At 49.4% G+C, this 21,006-nt stretch overlaps 1 protein-coding gene across 1 annotated transcript in view; it reads left to right on the top strand.

Annotated features, from left to right (window-relative positions):
• Positions 1-21,006, top strand: part of ITGB5 (integrin subunit beta 5) — a 110,212-nt gene that overhangs the window by 75,981 nt on the left and 13,225 nt on the right. The window contains exon 10 of the mRNA XM_065942150.1: positions 4,243-4,672. Within this exon, the coding sequence (XP_065798222.1) occupies positions 4,243-4,672 (430 nt within the window). The remainder of the gene's footprint in view (positions 1-4,242; positions 4,673-21,006) is intronic.

The following is a 21,006-nucleotide window of genomic DNA, read 5'->3' as shown; positions in this document are numbered from 1 at the left end:
TGGGTCTCAACTGGAAAAGAGGGATTAGGGAGTACAGACGGGCTATCACTACATCAAGTGCATCTCAGGGCCTGGCCTGTGGATAAGGACATGGCCCATGGGTTGGGGGTAGCCATGGGACAGCTGGGTTCAAGTGGCTTCCGTGTGGGTCTCGCCTCTGTAACCAGAATTTCCTGCAGAGGTGGGGTGATCAGGCAGCAGCTCTGTGGTTCCTTCCAACCAGAGGCTGTGGTTCCCTGACTGACCTGTGTTCTCTGGGTAAGGGATCTGTTCAGAAAAGAAGCAGGTGGTAGGGTTGTTACTCAGTTGCTAAGTTGTGTCCGAGTCTTTGCCACCCCATGGACTGCAGCTCACCAGTCTTCCCTGTCCTTCACTGTCTCCCGGAGTTTGCTCAAACTCATGTCCATTGAGTTATGGATATGAGTCAATGGTGCTGTCCAACCATCTCATCCTCTGTCACTGCCTTCTCCTGCCCTCAATCTTTCCCATTGAAAGATTTTTTCAGGGTCTTTTCCAATGAGTCGGCTCTTTGCATCAGGTGGCCAAAGTATTGGAGCTTCAGCATCAGTCTTTCCAATGAATAGTCAGGGTTGATTTCCTCTAGGAGGTGTAGGGGGTGAGGGACAAAGGTTGTCCTCAGAGAAATAATCCTTAAATGAAATCTTGAAGTCCCAATCCAGTGATTTCCATTTTTTCCTCCCAATACCAACCAAGGCTGACTGAGTGGGGCTGGCTGCTGGAAGTCGGTTTTCTCATGAAGTGGCTTTGACACATCAGTATGCAAGTGGCCTGCTGTGCGGCCAGCACTAAGGCCTGGTACAAAGGCCCCTGTGAGCCCCGTCCTAGGCTTCCCACGGCATCCCCTCTGCTGTCCCCTCCCCTGGGGCTCTCCACCTCATGTCGGTGCCCATTGTCTCAGTGAGCTGCTAGTAGCCTTGGCATCTGCACAGCCTGGATTTGGTGGGTCTGGGTGGGGGTTGGGCAGCCCCTGGAAAAGGATGAATCAGGCCAACAGCCCCAAGGGGGGAACCAGGAGCATCTCAATGAGGTTCCGATAACAAGGCTGGGCAGGGGAAGGGCTGCTGTGCCCACGACCGTCCTCTGGAACCTCAGAGTGGGAGACGGAAAGTCTCCACAACTGGGGGGCCTTCACTATCAGTCCACAGTGGTCAGAGAAGAGAAGCCTCATTCCGGCCACCAGACAGGCTCTCTGGATTCTTTCCTGATCCCTCAGGGAAATGGACTCTGAGGGGAGGGGTGGCAGAACAGATTGACTCTCTGTTCCCAGCATACTTTTTATAGCATTCCTGCGCCCAGCAGGACCTGAAGCCTGGTGGCTGAAACTGAGCCATTCTCTGGTTATCAGGTGGCCAGTCAGACATTAGGCCACATGGGGCCCGACAGTGAGGGCCTTGGTTAGACCAGAGCTTGGCTGAGGAAGGCCAGCAAGACCTGCTGAGAAGCCAGGCCTTCCTGTTTCTCCAGCCAGGCAGCCCTGGGCAGACAGCAGGTGAGCATTTCTGGTTCCTGGGTGGTTGGCTGCCAGCACTCATTGAAGGCCTTCGCCTTTCCACTTCCTCCTGGTAAGTCCCAGGAGATTTAATCCCCTCTCTTACTACTTAATTCCATGATGCAGGCAAGTTTTCCTGGGGGAAGGTTATGCTCACAAATGGACACTACCCACAGTCTTGCAATAAGTAAATGCCTTGGACTCTTGGTCCAGGCTATTTCTTTGTAAGTTTTTTCATTTCTGACCCCTAGCTGCCTTTGCAGGGAGCAGGGCTTTCCATTTACCAAGTCCAGCAAAGTTGTTCCCCTGGGAAGCACTAGGCTTCTCTCTGAGCCTCAGAGAGAGAGATGTTCACCTCCACATTCTTGATGCCTTTGGCACCTTGGTCAGGTATAGCCTCCCTGTCCTTCCATCTGCAGACTCAGCTTACCCCCAACCCAAGTCTGGAAGGTTTAAAGAAACCTCTGGTCACAACTTGGGGGGTCCCCACCTATGGTCCCTATGTGAGCTGGGCCTCTCCCTCTGTACCCAGCTCTGGACACTGGACGTCTGCCTCGTTCTCTCCTTCTCGGAGGTGATGTGCCAAGGTGAGCACAGGCCCAGCACCACCCCTCCCCAGCTGTGTGACCAGCACTAAGCCCCTTAGCCCACCCATCAACCCCACTTTCTCTCTGGTAAATGAGGATGCCTCCTCCTGGGGTGTGTAGATGAGATGCTCATGAAATACCAAACACGGTGCCTCGTGCACGTAGTGTTCAGCAGCTGGTACCCTGAGGCAGATTGCAGTGTCCTGGGTGGGTCCCCATCTTACTTCCTTACCTCGAGAGCCCCCACTGTACCTGAGTGCCTTGGAACTTAGTCTTGAATTTGCTTTCGTCAATCTTTCCCTTTGCCCCCTGCCCACTGCCCACACGGAAGTGGGGGTGGGGCAGTCCCAACTATCTGCAGCTGGCTTGGTCCTCCCAGCTTCCTGACCCTGGCTCGGGGTCACTGTCTTCAACTCACCTATCCGACGGCATGACATCCCTTCTGAGTGCTGACCCCTGCTGTCTGGTTGCCAGCAGGACCCTCTGCAGGGCCTGGGGAGCTGGGTCTCCTGCTCAGTCTCACAGACTCCCGCTCCCACCTGGGGGGTCCCTGGGTGTCACAGAACCTGAGGGGAGGCCTTTTTGAAGCCTCATTAGTAATGACCCCAAAGTAAAAGGGATCCATAGAATGTTTAGAAAAAAGTATTTTGAGTTTTCCGAAAGTATACCTAAAGAGTAACCAGTAGAGCAGGTTATTGATGACTTTTTAAAGAAACCAGTTCTGTTCCAACCCAGATAGTAGAATTAACACTAACAGTAGCTAAAAGTGGTTCCTAACTTGTTTTGAGCTTCCAGAATCTTCTGAGGAGCCTTTTGAAAAAGAAAGACATCTGGGCCAAGCGGTGGGTCAGTTTCTGGAGTGGGCCCAGGCCTCTGTCCATTTAGGGGAGAAGGACTCAGGGTATTGTCTGGTCAGGTGTGCCAGCTACCTGTCTGGAGATTTTGCAGTGCCATGCATGGAGGGCAGTGCTAGATGATTCTCACCACACAGTGTGGGAGGGGAAGTGCTGTCATGCTTGACTTCCTGGGAGAATCACAGTGAGCAGTGTCTTTCCTTTCCTCACTTCCCAGCAGTGTGGGCAGCTCACAGGCACCTTTCCTCCATTGTGATCTGCCATCGAGGTCCACCTTCCTACCTGTTTCCATGGCAACTCATAAGCAGCTCAGGAGTTGGCAACATGCTTTACATGCTTTGTTTAATAAGAAAAAGTCTGTCCACATGTATCCCTGGTGACTCAGATGGTAAAGAATCTGCCTGCAATGCAGGAGACCTGGTTTTGATCCCTGGGTTGGAAAGATTCCCTGGAAAAGGGAATGGCTACCCACTCCAGTATTCTTGCCTGGAGAATCCCCGTGGACAGAGGAGCATGGTGGGCTACAGTCCATGGGGTCACAAAGAGTTGGACATGACTGAGCAACTAACCTTCTCACTTTTTCTTTCACTTAAATACAACCTCAGGGCCGTGGGCTGGTTGTGAACGACATGGTTGTGGCCACCACGCAGAGAGAAACTGGGACGAAGGGAGGCTCGGGTGTGTCTGTGAGGAGACAGATAAGCTGGGAGGGATCCAGGGGTCCTCTTTCCTTTCTCCAGCAGGGGAGGAGGCACCTCTGCAGAAGAGGAGGCAGCCGCCAGGGCTGCTTGACCCCAGTGCCCCACATGCTCAGGGAGCCTGTCTAGCGTGGCACAGACAAGGTGCCTGGTAAATTGTTGAATGTTTTGTTGACTTCCAAAATGGAGATGGGGAGAGGATAGGATAGAAGTGAAAAGAAAGGGGAGAAAGAGAACCATGTAACCTTGAGTGAATCTTCCTACTTTCCTGTGGAAGCGTTTTTCCTCCAGGGTGTGAGGATTCAGAGAGATAATGAACATTAACGGACCAAGCACGATGCCTGTCAGACGCTGGTGCCTGAACACGCCCTTCCTGGGTTAAGGGAAGGGCTTGCTGACTTGGGGCCTCATCCTCCTCGGGTGGCTGGAGTGGCCTCCCTGCATGTGGGCAGGGGCCAGGTTTGGTCCCAGCCCTGCACTGAGGGCCTTGGAGGAACTGTGCTCGGGCCCCTGGGTGATGGGCAGGCCAGTACAGGGAGCAGGAGGCCCAGTTGCACCGCGGCCACAACATCCCCTCTCTTTCTTCTGCCCAGGCGTCCTTTGAGGTGTCGGTGGAGGCCTGGAACTGCCCTGGCAAACACGCGCAGCACATGTTCACCCTGCGGCCCGTGGGCTTCCGGGACAGCCTGGAGGTGGGGGTCACGTACAACTGCAGGTGCGGCTGCAGCGCGGGGCTGGAACCCGACAGCACCAGGTGCAGCAGCAACGGGACCTACGTCTGCGGCCTGTGTGAGTGCAACCCCGGCTTCCTGGGGACCAGATGCGAGTGCCAGGAAGGGGAGAGCCAGAGCGGGTACCAGAACCTGTGCCGGGAGGCGGAGGGCAAGCCGCTGTGCAGTGGGCGCGGCCAGTGCAGCTGCAACCAGTGCTCCTGCTTCGAAAGCGAATTTGGCAAGATCTACGGGCCCTTCTGCGAGTGTGATAACTTCTCCTGCGCCAGGAACAAGGGAGTCCTCTGCTCAGGTAGGTGCCTCCACAGGCACTGTTGCTCTGAGCCAAAGCATGCCTTTTACTGATTGCCATGGTCCTGCCGGGAGCAAGCGAGGGCCACCCTTGGGGGTGGCACCAGCATGTCGAATACAAAAACAAGAGACAGCGCTGCTGCGTTGCCTGAGGGACTCTCAGGGTTGGCGGGGTCTGCTGTGTGTCCTTCAGGACTTACCCGCACAGCATTCCTGTCTTGTAGATGATCAGCCTCTTCTTGATCGCCCTGGGGACAAGGAGCTCCCTGGGGATGGTAGTGGTTATTCCCTTATTAGACATCCCTTCATTGCCTATGGGCTTCCCTGGTGGCTCAGCTGGTAAAGAATCCGCCTGCAGTATGGGAGAGCTGGGTTCAATCCCTGGGTTGGGGAGATCCCCTGGAGAAGGGAACAGCTACCCACTCCAGTATTCTGGCCTGGAGAATTCCATGAACTATACAGTCCATGAGGTCGCGAAGAGTCAGATATGACTGAGCAACTTTCACTTATCATCTCCTATGGCCGCTCTAACAAATTTCCATAGACTTAGTGGCTTAAAACAACCCAAGTTTATTCCATTCCGGTTCTGGATGTCTCAAGTGGGTGTTATTTGGCTAAAATCCAGGTGTCGTCAGGGCTGCGTTCCTTCTCAAAGTTCTAAGGGAGAATCTGTTCCCTGGCCGTCTCCAACTTCCAGAACCATCTGCATTCCTTGGCTTGTAGCACCTTCCTCTGTTTTCAAAGCCAGCAGTGTAACATCCTCACATCTCTCTCTGACCTCTGTTTAGCTCTGATGCTCTTAGCCTCCCCCTTATAAGGAGCCCTGCGGTTGCATCGGACCCACCGGATAGTCCAGACCAGTCTTCCCATCTCAGGATCCTTGACTTAATCACATCTGCAGGGTCCCTTCTACCCTGTAAAGTAACACTGATACAAGTTCCAGGGATTAGGCTCTGCATATCTTTGAGGGCCATCCTTCTGCCTCCCACAGGTATGATTTGAGTTTCCTTTTATATCAAACAGAAAATTATTTCTCAGTCACTTCCACCTGTGGGTCACATTTTAGGTTCCCTCTTCCACATGGCAACCTGCTAAACATCTGAGAACTTCTTTGCGTTTCTCTGTTCTCTTTTCTTTTTTACTTTTCAAAATATTAAAATTTTTTGTTCCCTTTTCTTAACCCAAACTAGATACCAGGTCTCTTCCTGCTTTGAGGCTCTGTCATTTTGTTAAGCATGCTTCTCAGAATCAGGCAGGTTATTTGTCATCTGGGTAACAGAGGCTCAGCCCCAGGTTCAACTAACATTTGCTTCCTGTGACCTAAACTTTCCACTTTCATAAACAGCTCCTAACAACACTCACCTTTTGTTTTCTATTAAACAATCACATTGTACTGTTGAACTTGATTTTAAGTTGACTACCAAAAGTTGAAGATTAATATTTTGAACGAACTGTAGCAAAGCCAAGTTTCTGTTGTGTCACATCTGAACACTTAAGTTTTTGAATCTAAGCATAGGACTTTACATGGATTACAGTTAAATGGAGGTTTGGCAGTTCCTGTTCTGGGAGTGGCACTCTGGTGAAACACTGTGTCTTATAGCATGTGTCTTAAAGGTCAGTCTGTCCAACACCGTGCCACCTGCAGATCAAGTAAGCAGAACAGTTTTGGGCAAGATTGTAGTTCCTTCTACCACCTCTTATTCTTTTATATATTGTGTTGCTTCTGGGATCCCTTTGTGAAGGGTCTTCCGGTGGCGAAGTGTTGATTTAGAAGGAACATGGAGTGTGGCAGGGAAGATGAAGCACAAACGTGTGAAGCAAGTCAGATCATAGAAATGATCTGTCCCTGTGAGAGGTGTAGCCCCACTTCTGTCCACAGGAGAAACAAGTGCAGATGGTAGCACAGGGGAGGATAAGCCAGTGAGGTCTCCAGGGGCAACCACACTGTGAGACACATACATGGGTGTGGCATGCTCAAAATTGGAAATGTTCTAGAAAGTGCAGGACGTATGGTGTCACAGAAGAGTCAGCTAGCTGATAGGGTCTGGATTTGATATGCTGAACAGGCAACAGGGATCCGCTCTTCCTGACGGGTTTGATGGTTCCACTGGATCAGCAGAAAAGTGGTTAGGATCAGGCAGGCCTGGGCCTGAATCCAACACCACCATGGGCTGCTTGTGTCCCTTTGGGCACAGAACTTTAGTGAGCAGTAAGAGAAAGTGTCTTAGCACCTAGCACATTGCCTTGCTGACCACCAGCTCCTCTAAGAATCGGTGCCACACACTCCTGGGAGCTGCAGCCGTTCCCAGTGTGCATATGGGGCCACCTTCCCCACAAGTCCCGAATGGCAGGACGGATAGACTGCCACCATAAACACTCTAAGACACCTGACTGTGTCTGTGATTAGCTTTCAGCAGCTTTTTGTTTTTATTTTTTTTTTAAAGCAAATTAGCAAGTATTATCATGGAATGCTGTCCTTTCCCCTCAAGAGCCAAAAAAGCACCAGTGAGAGATTCTCATGTGTCCCTGAGTGAGGAGACGGGGGGTTAGGGATGCCTTTGGGGCTTCCGCCTGTGTGGTGTATTGAGTCACTAACTCGTCTGGGTGGCTGAGCTGGATGTCTTCTGTTCCCTCATTGGAAAATTTGAAAAATACAGGGGAGTCGATGGATGTGTGGTCAGTCTGAGCTGTCTGTCTCCTTCTTGGTGACCAAGATTAATTTGAACCATCTGGTGAAGCAGACAAGGAACTTCTTTTACCCTTTGTGTCCTCAGTCAAGAGAATGACTCCAACTAGCTGGAGGATTATTCTTAGGTCTAGAATATTCTGAAGGGAAAGAAAGAAGTTGTTCATTATTTCAACATTCTTACTTTAAGAGGTCTCCTATCTAAATTTTTTTCTAAATGTGTGTGTGTATGCAATTTTGTATCTTGGTTTTTTTTTCTTATTATATTCTAAGAAGCACCTGAAGTTGAATTACTTGAACACATCAATGATTAGAACATTTGGCTGTCTTTCCACTGCATCACCAATTAGCCTCCTCTACCCCTTCACGTTCTGTCTCAGATGGTGAAGAATCCTCTTGCAATGTAGGAGGCGTGGGTTCAATCCCTGGGTCGGGAAGATCCCCTGGAGAAGGAAATGGCAACCCAGTCCAGTATTCTTGCCTGGGAAATCTCACAGGCCGAGGAGCCTAGCGGGCTACAGTCTGTGGGGTTGCAAGAGTTGGACCCAACTTAGCGACGAAACCACCACCCCTTACTTGGAAAGTAACAGTTAGTTGAAGCTATCCAAGTCTTCCTGGAGACAGTAGTTTGTGAGGTCAGGAGGTGTGGGTGATGTGGGGTCATCCAGGAAGGATGCCCAGCTCCAGGCAGGACCCATCTGCATGCGTGCAACCCTGTCTGCCCGTCTGTGTAGCGCCCAGCTCCTCGCTGCTTGTCCCACAAGCACTCCAGCTTATTCAGGAGCAGCAGCGGGTGGGTGAGGGGTCCACCCCCAGTTCCTTGTTCCAAAGATCAGCTTGGGGCTCCCGCTCTGAAAGTGAGTCCTCTGGTTTCAAGCTCTCAGATCACTGTTACGTTTGGGGTTTTGTGGGGGAGAAGTCTTATTTCTCAACAACCGTTCTGGTCTTGAAGATGCTGACTCAGAAACTCACAAGCAGCTGACTTCAGCATTCTCTCAGCCCTTCTCCCTGCAGCCAGGCCTGCGGGGGCCTGAGGTTGTGGTTCCCTTTCAGACAGGGCCTGAGGCAGTGCCAGGCCAGAGCCAGCGGGGGAATCCTGGAGAAGTTCTTCCACCTCTCCCTGGTCTTTCCATCTGTAAGAAGCTTCTGGTCCTTAGCCCCAACCAAGACAAAGGACCGAGGGTCAGGCAAGAGGTTACAGGTTTGAGATGTGTTATACGTCACAAAAGTTAGTAGTGAAGGAAACCCAACTGAGGTCTTGAAGCAGTTGAACATCTTGGTTGTTACTTTTGTGACACATTGTCATGGGAATGTGTGTGGATCTGGGGCTGCTGTTTCTCCCTCTGGTTTCTAGAGGCAAAATAACTCCGAGTGGTTCTGTCCACGGACCATTCCTGTGAGTACAAAGAGAGCCACAGGGTCATCGTGAGGGTTTCTGCTCCTTTGAGTCTCCCTAAGTGTAGACCCTTCAGAATCCCTCTGTTAACAGAACATGTGAGCATGGTCTATTTAGTTGTTTTCAATGTAATTAAAGGTTATTGCGCAAACTTTGTTATTCTTTGCTGGTTTCTGTACCCAAACAGTGCATTTCCTGGGATTTGAGTTACTCTGCTATGGTAAGCTGTTGAAATCATCCCAACCCTGATGCTTTCAACAATCTCTGTTCTTAAAATGCCTGCACTGCTTAGTTGCTCAGTAATGTCTGACTCTCTGAGACCCCATGGACTGCAGCCCGCCAGGCTCCTCTGTCCGTGGGATTCTGCAGGCAAGAATACTGGAGTGGGTTGCCATGCCCTCCTCCAGGGGATCTTCCCAACCCAGGGATAGAACCTAGGTCTCCCGCGTTGTAGGTGGATTCTTTACTGTCTGAGTCACCAGGGAAGCCTGCACTGGGATATGTGGAATAATTTACTAAAAGTTTACTTCTTGGGTTTCATATATTCAGAAAATTTATATCATATAGGATATAGCATTTTGAACAGAATGCTTTTGGTCTTGTGATTGTGAGATCCTAGAAATATATCTAAGTATTTTACTTCATATTTTATTTCATCAAATAGGTTATTTGGCCAATTAAGGCAATTAGAGGTCAAGGGGCAACTGCATTTTTCTCCCAGACGTAAAAAAATGGAGAGTGGCATCATTCTGAGTGGCCAGAGCCAGCATCCAAACAGAGATTCCTGGTCTGGGCTGATGGCTTCCAGAAAGTTTCACAAGGTTGTGTTAAACCTCTCCTGTTAAAAGCACCTCTGACATTATGGCCTACTTCTAGACTTATTGATTCTTGCCAAATGAAACACCTCCCATGGCAACAGTTAATCTGGATATGTTTATAAAAGTGCTTCTCCCTCTGTTTATACTGTTTTCTTTAGAAATATAATTTTCACACTCAGAGTAAGTATCCTAGTGGCCATCTCTGGAGTTGTGGTCCCAGCTCTACCTTCTGTCACTGCACTGCAATTTCACATTCCATAAATGACTCATAGGATCTTCTGGAATGTGGCTCCATGGCAGAGGTCTCAAAAAGTACCTTTTGAATGAACCCAGATTTGACGTGTTAAATTTCTCAAGAAGAAAGGGACTCTTGGTGGGATTACTACCACTGCATGCCTCAGGTGGGAGAGCCTAGAAACTTCTTCACATCTTTTCATGTGTATTAGCCTTTATCCAGTTTCTTGATGGTTACCTGGATGCTTTTTGCAAATACAAGGAGGCACTATATATGAGTGTGAAAATTCCGTCCAGATGTTGCTCAAGTTCATTTGAAAAAACAACAAGGTACCAAAATGTAGGGCTTAGTCAGTCATATAAGCAAATGATGTACCTTTCAGACTGGCCAGGTGAAGCAGATGAGCTGGACTGCTCAGCTCTGGAGTCATCCAGTGTCTTGCAGCCTGAGACTGGAGAAAGCTCTTTGAAAAACTGTCGTGTAATAAGTATCTGATCTTAGTGCAGCTGCAGACACTGAGACAGTGATCTCTCACTGAGGTTTCGTTTTAGGTAGAGTGCTGCATTTATCTCATTGAAGAGTTCACTGAACATTCCTCACGTGCCACGTGAGGGGTACAGAGTTGGAATTGCTCACAGTATTGAATTAATTTTTAAATGTTTGTTGTCACTAGAATTTTCCACCCCTCAGAAATTATCTGGGTTAGAGGAATGAGGATATGAACCACTTAAACTTCTACCTTCACCACTCAGACTTGTGCTAGATGTTGAAAGTTAAGCATGTTGGCAAGCTGTTTGGAGAACCTGCCTTGGTCCATGCTCTGGGCTCTCGTTTCAACTCTGGGAATTGAGTTTTCTTACTGCCCTTCTCACTGCTCAGATCCCAGAAATATCTTAAGCAGCAATTTACCAGTGACTGTGAAAACTGGAGTAATCTGAACATTGGACCTCACCTTTCTACCCTTGTCTCTCTACTTAGAAAGGGAAGTGTGCAGATAGGAGAGCCTATGATGTGGATTCTGCACATGCTTTTGAAATTCAGGCCTGATCCGAGGTTATGGCATTTGGCTTGTGAAGGAAATAATGAAACTTTAAAAACAAAGGAAAAGCCTAAGAAAACCATGAACATGCCAAAGATAAAATCTTAGTCATGTATAGAATTGGGTGGCGTTGACTTTTTGATATTACAGAATAACACATTAGGAAATTTTCCATTCTTAGTTGAAAACAATGAGAGACCTCTGGTGACTGAAATGGTTATCCTTAGAGCTACTTTGGTTCCCTTTCTTCAGTGTCGAGCTGTCACTGTTGAGTTTGGTCTTGATTTTGGAAACTGCTACATAACTGCTCGTAGGTCTCTGCTGCTCAGCGCTTTGGGTGGGGTGCGGCAGGATTGGATGGAGCCCTGTTTTCCTTTGGGGTAAGCATTCTTGACTGTCAAACACTGACCTAAGAACTCCACCCAGATGCAAACTCTCCCTGCTGTCTGGAAGTTGCTCTGAGTGAGTTCAACCTCCTGAAATTTTTTGTTTTGTTAATGAAAGGTACTGGGGTCTGTGAGCCTGACTTGCATCAGAGTCATTTGACTGACACTGTGTTGTGGTGAAGGAAGGCACAGTGTTTATTGCAGGTGCCAAGCAAGGAGAATAGGCAGCTCATGCTGGAAAGACCCTAACTCCCCAAGGACCTTCAGAGAAGTTTTTAAAGGCCACATTAGGGGTGATGATTGCAGGGGGCCTGATCAGCTTGTGGACATTCTTCTCATTAGCTTATGGTGAGGTAGTAGCATGATTTTTTTTTTTTTTTGGAATTTCAACTGGTCTGGGGTCTACCGTCATCATGCAGTCAACTTTCTCTACTTGGTGGGGGCTTTAGTTTCTGCAAAGCAACTCAGGGATATGAGTCAGGATGTCAGTAGCCCTTGAGGAGGAGCTAAGGGTTCTTGACTTGGTTTTATGGCTAAGCTATTATTTTGTTTTTCTTGTCTGCATTTCTTTGTTTCTGCATTTTCTCACTTCTCTGATTAAATTTCCTCTTTGGAACTTGGGGACGGCCTCAGAGGAGGCTAAAGTTTTCTACAAACAAAGAGTCAGAGGACATGGGGCAGGAGGAAGGTCTATCCCTGGAAGGCCCCTCAAACTTGTCTTCTGGACATCTTCCTGAGCCCTTGCCTATTGCCCTCTGACCCAGGAGATGGGACCTCCTATCACCCCAATCCACAAACCCCAGCCCAAATGTCTTGATCAGGTGACCCATCATCCTTAAGCTAAAGGAATATACTTCTCAGGTTGCTATTTTATGTTGTTTGACATTGCAGTATTGGCCTTTAGGCAAACATTGTTAACAATGCAAGGTGAATCTACTTTAACACACTTTATAGTGTCTTGAGGTATTTTTCCTTGGGAACACACTGAGGCTAGTTTGTACTCTCCATAAGCAAGCATAAAATAGTAGGATTATTTGCACCTCCTGCATTTCCTGCCACCACCAGACACACACACACACACACACACACACACACACACACACACACACACACACACACACACACACACACACACACACACACACACACACACACACACACACACACACACACACACACACACACACACACACACACTGGGTCAGCTGCCTATTACCTGCACTGACCATTTGCATTGTGGGAAACTGAGGCCCAGAACCTGGACTAAATCACTTTATGACTCTTGGTTATAGATTCAGACTTGGAGAACCTTGCAAGTAAATAGTTAACCTTGTTTCTGCTGAATTTTGCTCATTTTGATTAGCTTGAGACCCTTCCCAAATCTCTCTATTACCAGTTCAGCCCTTCCTGCCACCACTCAAGCATGCAGCCCACAATTTTCCAAGTCTTCCCTAATAAGGGCACTTTATTTTGGTCGAAATTTTAGGAAACGTTTAGTCTCTGTTTTGCTAAGTGAGTTTTCTCTGGGTTACGTAAGGAGAGAGCAGACCAGGCTGAAGGGCACACGTGGACCGAGAGACCCGCCGAGGTGCCCGTCCTTTTATGACTGTTACTTGATGAAAGGCACAGAGTGTTCCTCTTAGTAGTCAGTGAGTGTCTGGCTATTGTTATTGATTAGACTGGACCCACTTTTCCTGAAATGAACCTTTGTGAGCCTATTCTAATTTATAACATGCTCTTGATGTGAATGATCTCACTTGGTTGTTTTCCTCTACCGGGAGTTGGAGGTAGCTGTTACTGATCAGCCCTGTGAGGGAGACTGTGGCTGAGAAGATTGGCATGTTGGCCACGCTCCCCACTGGCGGTTGGCCCAGAGCCTTGACCTAAGAAAAGCCCACCTACCCTAACCCTCAGGGGATTCTTTTCTCTGGGCAGCTGCTTCCTGCCATCTCATGGCTTGGCTGGGCTTCTGGCAGCCGGGCTTCAGTATGGCCCACTCATGTCACATTCCACACCGATTCTGTCCATTGAGAGTGCTGCTCCAGGCTCTGGACAGTGGCCAGCTGAGGATGGAATATGGCACCTGTTCACCAGCCACAACAGCTCGACAGCTTTCCAGGTTGAAAATAGTCACCCTGTCATCCTGTCGCAGTGACCAGAGGAAAGGGGAGAGAGTTCACGTCTCCCCAGACGCAGTTGGCATTTCCCCACAGGTGCCTGCCAGGCAGATCAGGCAGGTTAAGCCAAACTCAAGAAGTTGATCTGGGGCACCTCTGTTTCTTTTGGCCACAGGCCTTCAGTTTTTCTTTCTGAGTCAGCATTCTTGGGGGCCTGTGAGGACTCTGGTTCATTGCATTCAGCTGATTACAGACTTCTTTGAAACTGGAAAGGTGAGTTCATTAAGGAACTCGGGATTTTCCGTCTTCTCTCCATGGCCTTAATCTCCCTGTAATTGATAGAGTTGGGTCAGACACCAAGGCCTTTCCTTGGTGCCCTCGTGTGAAATGCAGCAGTAATAAGAGGGACTTAGCAGCTGGGCGTCAGCATGGAGAAGTCAGATGCTGGGACCAGGAAGGCAGCGATGTCCTTTGAGAGGGCCCTGCTGCTTTTGACAGTAGAGCCTTGACTTTCTAGCCAGTAAAAGTGACAGTCGCTCAGTCCTGCCTGACTCTCTGCAACCCCATGGACTGTACAGTCCATGGAGCTCTCCAGGCCAGAATACTGGAGTGCGTAGCCTTTCCTTTCTCCAGGGGATCTTCCCAACCCAGGGGTCAAACCCAGGTCTCCCGCAGTGTGGGCACCTTCTTTGCCAGCTGAGCCGCAAGGGAAGCCCAATAATACTGGAGTAGGTAGCCTGTCCCTTCTCCAGAGGATCTTCCTGGCCCAGGAATCAAACCAGGGTCTCCTGCATCGCAGGCGGATTCTTTACCAACTGAACTATCAGGGAAGCCCTTTCTATTTAGAGCTGTCATCTTTAAGTAATCTTGAGGTTTGGGAAAGCTTAGCTTAAAGCAACAGCATCTTGTTAGCTTAGTATGGGTCGCATTTTACTGCTCATATGCAGAATACAGCATGCAGTCCAGCAGATGAGGGCAAAGGGTGAGGGGCGTATCAGGGCCTCACCTATTGGAAAGCACCATCAGCTGAGCTTGTCAGGGCTGGTTCACTGACACTAAGCCAAGGACAGAGGAGCAGCCGATTCCAGGACTGAGGATGTATCATTGTTCACATCTCTGAAGAGCCTTTTGCTGGAGAAATCTGAACAATGTGCAGGCACAGTAGTGAGTGCAAAGCCTGTGACTTCTGCTTGACCACAGCCATGTGTTGCCACAGGAAAGAGAGTTTCTAATTTTTATTTCTCGTGTCATCCTGAAATCTCTGTGTTTCTTGGGCATTTGTTGAGAATTTGAAATATCTCAAGAATCATGTTTAAACATCAATAGTACTCCTTTTCCTTTTCTAATTTCCAGTATCAGATATCTTCTCCAGGGTTTCAGCCTTGTCCTGATGGCGTTCACAGCCTCCAAGAGCCAACAATATATTCTGAGCATCTACTCTGTACCTGACACCATGCTAGACATTGGGCAAGCAAAAATAAAACACCATTTTTGATTTTGTATGGGTTTGCAGGCTAATGAGAGGAGTCATATGAGGAAACAAATATATCTGTGTGATAAGTGAGGTATATTATACTCTCCCTGTTAACTAAGTATTCTAGTTGACTTAACTTGCTCAGGACTCTTTAAGGGGGAAAAAAAAAGAATAGAGAAAGAGAAACCCTTAACCCCCAAGCCCCCTCACTGTGAGCTCCTCTTCTCCATACTCAGAGCTGTATTCCTCAGACCATTTGTCTGCACTCACTGACTTCACGAATTACCTCCCAGGCAGCCCTCACCTCAGTCCAGTTTGGATTCAGCCCCACAATTCCACCAGAACAGGTCTTTCAGGCCCCAGATGGCTGTGTCCTGCTACGTCTAAGCCTCTCAGCCCTCGTTTTGACCTGAATGTTGAATAGCAACTGACTGTCCTTTCAGTGCCGGGGTTGTCTGCGGCACAGCTTAGCCATGTGCTCCTCTGGAGTGTCTCTCGGGCACTTCGCCCTGCCGACACCTTCAGTCACCCTCATGTTGCTTGGTTGCTCAGACCTGCTCCCAAGCTCCTTTCAGCTTTGCATGTCTTAAATGCACCTGTCTCAGGACGTTTCAGACTGGTTTCATGATCTTCCTCCCAGCCGTGGTTCTCTTCTGATTTTCCTTATCTCCCACCTTTCATCCACCTGTACAAGCCAGAAACCTGGAAATCACCCTTTTTCCTACCATCTCCTCAACTCCTGCATTCCTTTACTACCAAGTCCGTCTACTCACCTCTTCTGTTTGAAATTCATCTTCTCCGCATCTGTGCTACCACTGTCCTAGTTCGTCTACTCCCCATACTGCAACCAAAGCAGTTGTTTAATAAAAACAAATATATGCTGCAAATATAGAAAAAAACAAATATATACTGCAGCCAAAGTAATTGTTTCAAAACAAAGATATGCTAAAGTTCAGCATGTTTCAGAAGCGTGGAGTGGTTTGGAATGGCCAGAACTTGGGGTGCTTGGGGGCACAGGGGCAGCTGAACAGACTCGAGAGGTAGGCCTTGAACAGCCTCGTATGTTGGGACAAAAGTTTAAATGTGGAAGCTGTGCTTTTGGTGGTGAGGAGCTGTTGAGTTTTAAGCAAAAGGGTGTCATGACATAGTTGACAGTTTAGGGAAGTGTTGGAGGAGGCCACGTGGACACTGACTTGGGGAAAGGGCAGACCACAGTGTGCGTCCTCAATCAGGAGAACGCTGCAATGTCCAGCTGAGGCACTCAGCCTCCCTCTCGGGATGGGAGTTTATTGTCCAGCCATTTGGGGTCTACGGGATAAATTCACGCTCCTCAATCTAGCCCTCAGGCCTTCCTTCCTCCACAGTCGTCCTTGCTTCCTCCCTCTTTCCCTTCTTTCCCTTCTGTCTGTTTATATAAACACTTGCCTGCAAACACACATGCCTACAAACACACATGCAGACAAACAGACCCATGTCTAGCCCCTGGGTAGCCATTCTCATCCACCTCTCCTTTTCAAATATTTCCCCTCCAGCCTGCCCACTCTCTGTATTCATCCTCACAAAGGAAAGCATCCTATTTTTTGCACCCCAAATGCCTTCTGTCCTCTACTATTCCAAAACCTGTAGCTTAGCCTAGAGCGTGTCCCAGTCTCTCTCTGCTCTGATTTGGAATAGCAAATGTCGGTGGAGGGACAGGAGGGCCCACCTAGTTACCACCCTTGTTCACATAGGAAAACAGAGGCCAAGAGTGATTTAATGGTCAGTGATTAAAAGGGCCAGCCTTGGGGATGGGTCTGTTGCACATTATTAAGCTATAAAATACCCTGGGTCACCTCGGACATTTATTCTGTGTGTCGTTTTAATTGTTATGACTTAGTCATGGCTAAGTCACGACTGGGCTGGAGAGGCAGTACATGTAGTGGTTAGGGCTCCAGAGTTAAACAAATGTGGTTCCAGTTAAACAAATGTGGTCCCAGCCCTGACTCCTACTTGCTTTGTGACTTTGGATAAATTACGTGGTTTCTCTAGGCCTCATTTTCCATACTTGCAAAAATTAGGGTAATAATTATACCAGCACATAGGGTGATTTGGATTGTTAATGAGAACATTCAAATTAAGTGCTTAGAGCAATGTCTGTCGTATTGTAAGTACCCCCCAAAATTTCTCTATTAAGAGATTTTAATGACTTGATGTCTCAGTGAAATTAGAAATTTCTTACAGGCAGTACATGATATAGTTCCTGTAGTGCACATTAACAGAGAATTCCCCCAATCCTGTGAGATAGATGAGCCACTACGCCTCTTTTATTGATGAAGAGGCTGGACCGCTGCCAGAGCCAGCAGGTGGCTGGGAGAGGTTGCACAGTAGCTCCATCCAGAAGAGGCGCCCCCAGCTGAGGGGTTCCAAGTCGAGTGGCAGGGTGGGGCCGAGTGGGTCTGAGGAGACTCTCTGTAGAGCTGGCTTCCGGGTTGGTGTGGAGCAAGGAGTGCTGTGCTGTCTTTGGGAGGAGCAGCCCTTAGCTGGCAGGTTCTCCGGTCAGTAACTCATCCTTGGCAAGAGCAGGCTGTGTTTATAGGCTCGGGAAGCCCGTGGTGAGAAGGACACAACCCCTCAAGAGCAACTTCTCTCCTGCCCCTGGAGGTTTATTTAACTTCCGCTGAGGCGTCCGGAGCCAGGCCGAGATGGCTTACGCGGGAACTGAGGAGATGTCCTGTGCATTTCCGTGTTCTCTATTTTTTCCAGCACCAGAAGCCAGTGCATGGAGGGGAACACTGAGACAGTGGGCGGGGCCCTTCCCATGGGGACCAGACTCACGACACGAAAACACTCGGCTGTTATGTAATCCTAACCTGCTCGTGGGCCAGGCGCCAGGAAGAGTGCCTCTCAGGAGGGTTTTCCCCTTCCCAGCCCCGGACACAGACACAAACCCTTCAGAAGCCTGTGTGTGTGTTTGGCCACATGCAGGGCAGCCCGGATCTGGCCGTGGTTCACCATGGAGACTGTGCGAGTGCCAGGATGTCTGTGTCCATGTCCTTCTGCTGTTGTGTCCACAGGCTCAGAGAGCGGCTCTGAACGCTGGCTGATGCTAAGGAGGGCAGGGCTGTGCGCGATCTCTGGCTCAGCAGTGGCTTGGGATCCCCCAGTCACACAGACACCGGGGGACTGGAGGCACACAAAGCTCTGAGTTGATTGTCCTGCTTTTTTAAAGACGGCTGTTGGAGAGTTCTAGAGGCTGTGCCCCGGCTGTCACCCGGAGGTGTCCACACCGCAGACAAGGCCTGACTTCTGTGGCAGGGAAATCGCCCAGATGAGCGGAGGTTTTCCAGCCCACATCCCTTCTTTTTCTTTTCTCTCTTAACCACTTCCTGTTTACATGCTGCCCGTCCTGGGAAGAGTGGGAGAGAGAGGAGGGGGAGATGACTGGCAGACAAAGGTCTGTGGGAGGCGAGGTGCTGGGGGCTGTGAGGGAGGCAGAAGTTAGAGTATATTCTTGCGTGAGAGAGGGATGCTGCCAGTGGGAGAGAAAGAGACAGGAGTGAGGGACGCACCCTTCTAGTCCAGGGAGCTGAGCGCAGCCCTCCACTCCTCAGCCCAGAGAGGAGGGGCTGCAAGCTGATCAGCGAAGGAAGCGCAGTGCGTTCCCAAGCTGGATGGAAACTATTTTTGGACCTGCTAAGGAGAGAGATGATTTGTACCCCTAGCGTCTGACGTCTGTGGTGACCCTTGCTCCTGGGCTGGGCCGGGATGGGGAGAAGACACCCGCTTCTGTTTCTGCCCCGTCCCAGGCTGGCTCCTTCCTTTTTCTAGCCCCAGGGCTCTCATGCAAGTTCCCTGAGGTCACCCCAGGGCTCTCTTGGGTCTCTGCAGACTGGAGTCCAGCTGGGAGCCGAGGGCCACATGTGCTCTGCCTCATGTCCTGCTGTCCACTTCCTGCTGAGGCTGGAACGGCCCCCCCGCCCCCCACACAAACACACAAAACAGGACCTCTGGCACCATTGGGTGTCAGCCTCCACAGCAAAGCTCAGGGGTCCAGCGGGCAGTTCCACCAAGCCCTGAGTGTTCTCTCTTTGAGCTGGACGTGGATTAAGTCACTTTCTGGGAGCTTCTAACTCTGGAAGTCTTTTTTTTTTTTTTTTTTTCTTGGCTGTGCCATGCAGCTAACCAGATCTTAGTTCCCTAACCAGAAATTGAACCCAGGTCCCGGCAGTGAGGGTGCTGAGTCCTAACCAGTGAGCCTCCAAGGAATTCCCTAACCCTGGCAGTCTTTGATCCAAGCTCCCAGAAAGTGTTTCCTCTCCCAACTCTGAGAACATTTGCTCCAAGCTTCCCTTCCCTCCCCTCCCTTTATTATGATAGTGACAACAACGGTGAAGCTGCTGCTAGCTAGCATTAATTGAGCACTTTTGTCATTTAGTCGCTAAGTTATGTCTGACACTTTTGTGATCCCATGGACTTTAGTCCACCAGGCTCCTTTGTCCATGGGATTTCCCAGGCAAGAATACTGGAGTGGGTTACCATTTCCTTCTCCAGGGGATCTTCCTGACCCAGAGATCGAACCTGTGTCTCTTGCTGGCCAGGCGGAATCTCTACCACTGAGCCACCAGGGAAGCCCATATGTCAAACACTAAGTGCTTTATACAGGTTAAGTGATTGAACTCATAACAGCAAGCCTACAAGGGAGACATCTTTATGGGCCCTATTTTATTTTTTTAAAGAGTGTTCTAGATTTTATTTGAAGTTACAGTTTATTGAATTTTTATTTTTTGGCTATGCTGCATGGCATAAATGCAGGATCTTAGTTTTCCAACCAAGGATGGAACCCATTCCACCTGCAGTGGAAGCACGGAGTTTTAACCACTGGACTGTCAGGGAAGCCCCTATTGGCCCTATTTTAAAGGGAAGAAACCGACATGCAGGGGGGTTAAACATCAGTTACCTCTGGCAAATAGCAGAATCAGGAGGCAACCCAGGCTCTTTGATTTCAGAAGCCACATGTTAGCCATCATACTCTACTGCCTCAGTTTCTGCATGTTTCCTTGTATCCCTGCTCTGTTGCCTGTCACCCATGTCCCATGGTGTGTTTCCTCCCCTTCACCCTTTGCCTCATGCAGAAATGTCCACCCCTCCTTTTCCTGAGGACAAGGGGCCTGGTGGTCTCCTGTCTGAGTCAGTCACCCCTCGCCCGGCAGATCCTTGCTTTCCACTCCCTTGAACTCCCCCCCTCCCCTTTGAGATTGTGTCCTCCCACTGCACAATCCCCTAGTTTTTCTCATTCCCGTCTTCTGGTCACCCCTGCACAGTGCTGTGACCACTGTCCAGAGCACTGATCCTTGCTTGCTCCGCTCCAGGGGCAGTCCTGTGTCAGCTGCTGCAGTAGGGGCTTGATTTGCAGTAGCATCAGTATTTCTGACAGACACTCCCATTGTCCACATTGACAGATAAGGATGTGATCATATCAGGTTTAGGGATTTGCCCAAGGTGACATAGCCAGTGGTGCCGGATACACTTGAACATGGTTCACACACTTGAACAAGTATGCACAGCCCCCAGCCCTTCATACAACTGATCAGGGTTATCCTGAGCTCCTCTGGCCACGGCCCTCACCCCAAGCTGTTCAGTCTCCCTTCAACACCACCCCCCCCCAATTCCCCCTCTCAGTCTCTTTCTGCTGTGATCTCTTTAGAGTTTGTTCTTCCCTTGATCCCTCCACTTGCCACCAGATTTTCTCTTTTCTGTATCTTTCTCTTTAATCAGAAGGATGCTCAAATATACCCTCTTTAAAATCCCCAACCTCCTTCCTCCTCATCTCTTCCTTTCCCTGAACAACTGGATTCCTTGTGGGAGCTGCCATGCTCTCTGTGGCCCCTGCCTCACCACTTTGTCACTGGATTCAACCCTCACATCCCACTGCACTGTCGAATTTGCCCTTGTTGGCCTCTACAGAGCACTAGCTCTGGCTGGGGCTTCCTCACAGGACCCCCTCCCTCCTCTCCAGCAGCTCCTTCCTGCCCTCTTTCATGGCACCCCTGCCTCTGAATAGCCTGTATTCTACTTTATCAAGGGAGGCAGGGGGCTGCGTCTTGGCCCGTGGCCCACACAAGCACCGTTTTGCTGATGGAAAGCTGTTGAATTCTGTAGAGCTGAAATTCTGTATAAATAGACACATTTACAACTTCCTGTCCAT

The sequence above is a fragment of the Muntiacus reevesi genome, chromosome 8 (assembly GCF_963930625.1).
Source record: "Muntiacus reevesi chromosome 8, mMunRee1.1, whole genome shotgun sequence".
Classification (NCBI taxonomy): domain Eukaryota; kingdom Metazoa; phylum Chordata; class Mammalia; order Artiodactyla; family Cervidae; genus Muntiacus; species Muntiacus reevesi.
The sequence above is the reverse complement of the archived record's forward strand: the minus strand, read 5'-3'. Positions and strand labels throughout refer to the sequence as shown.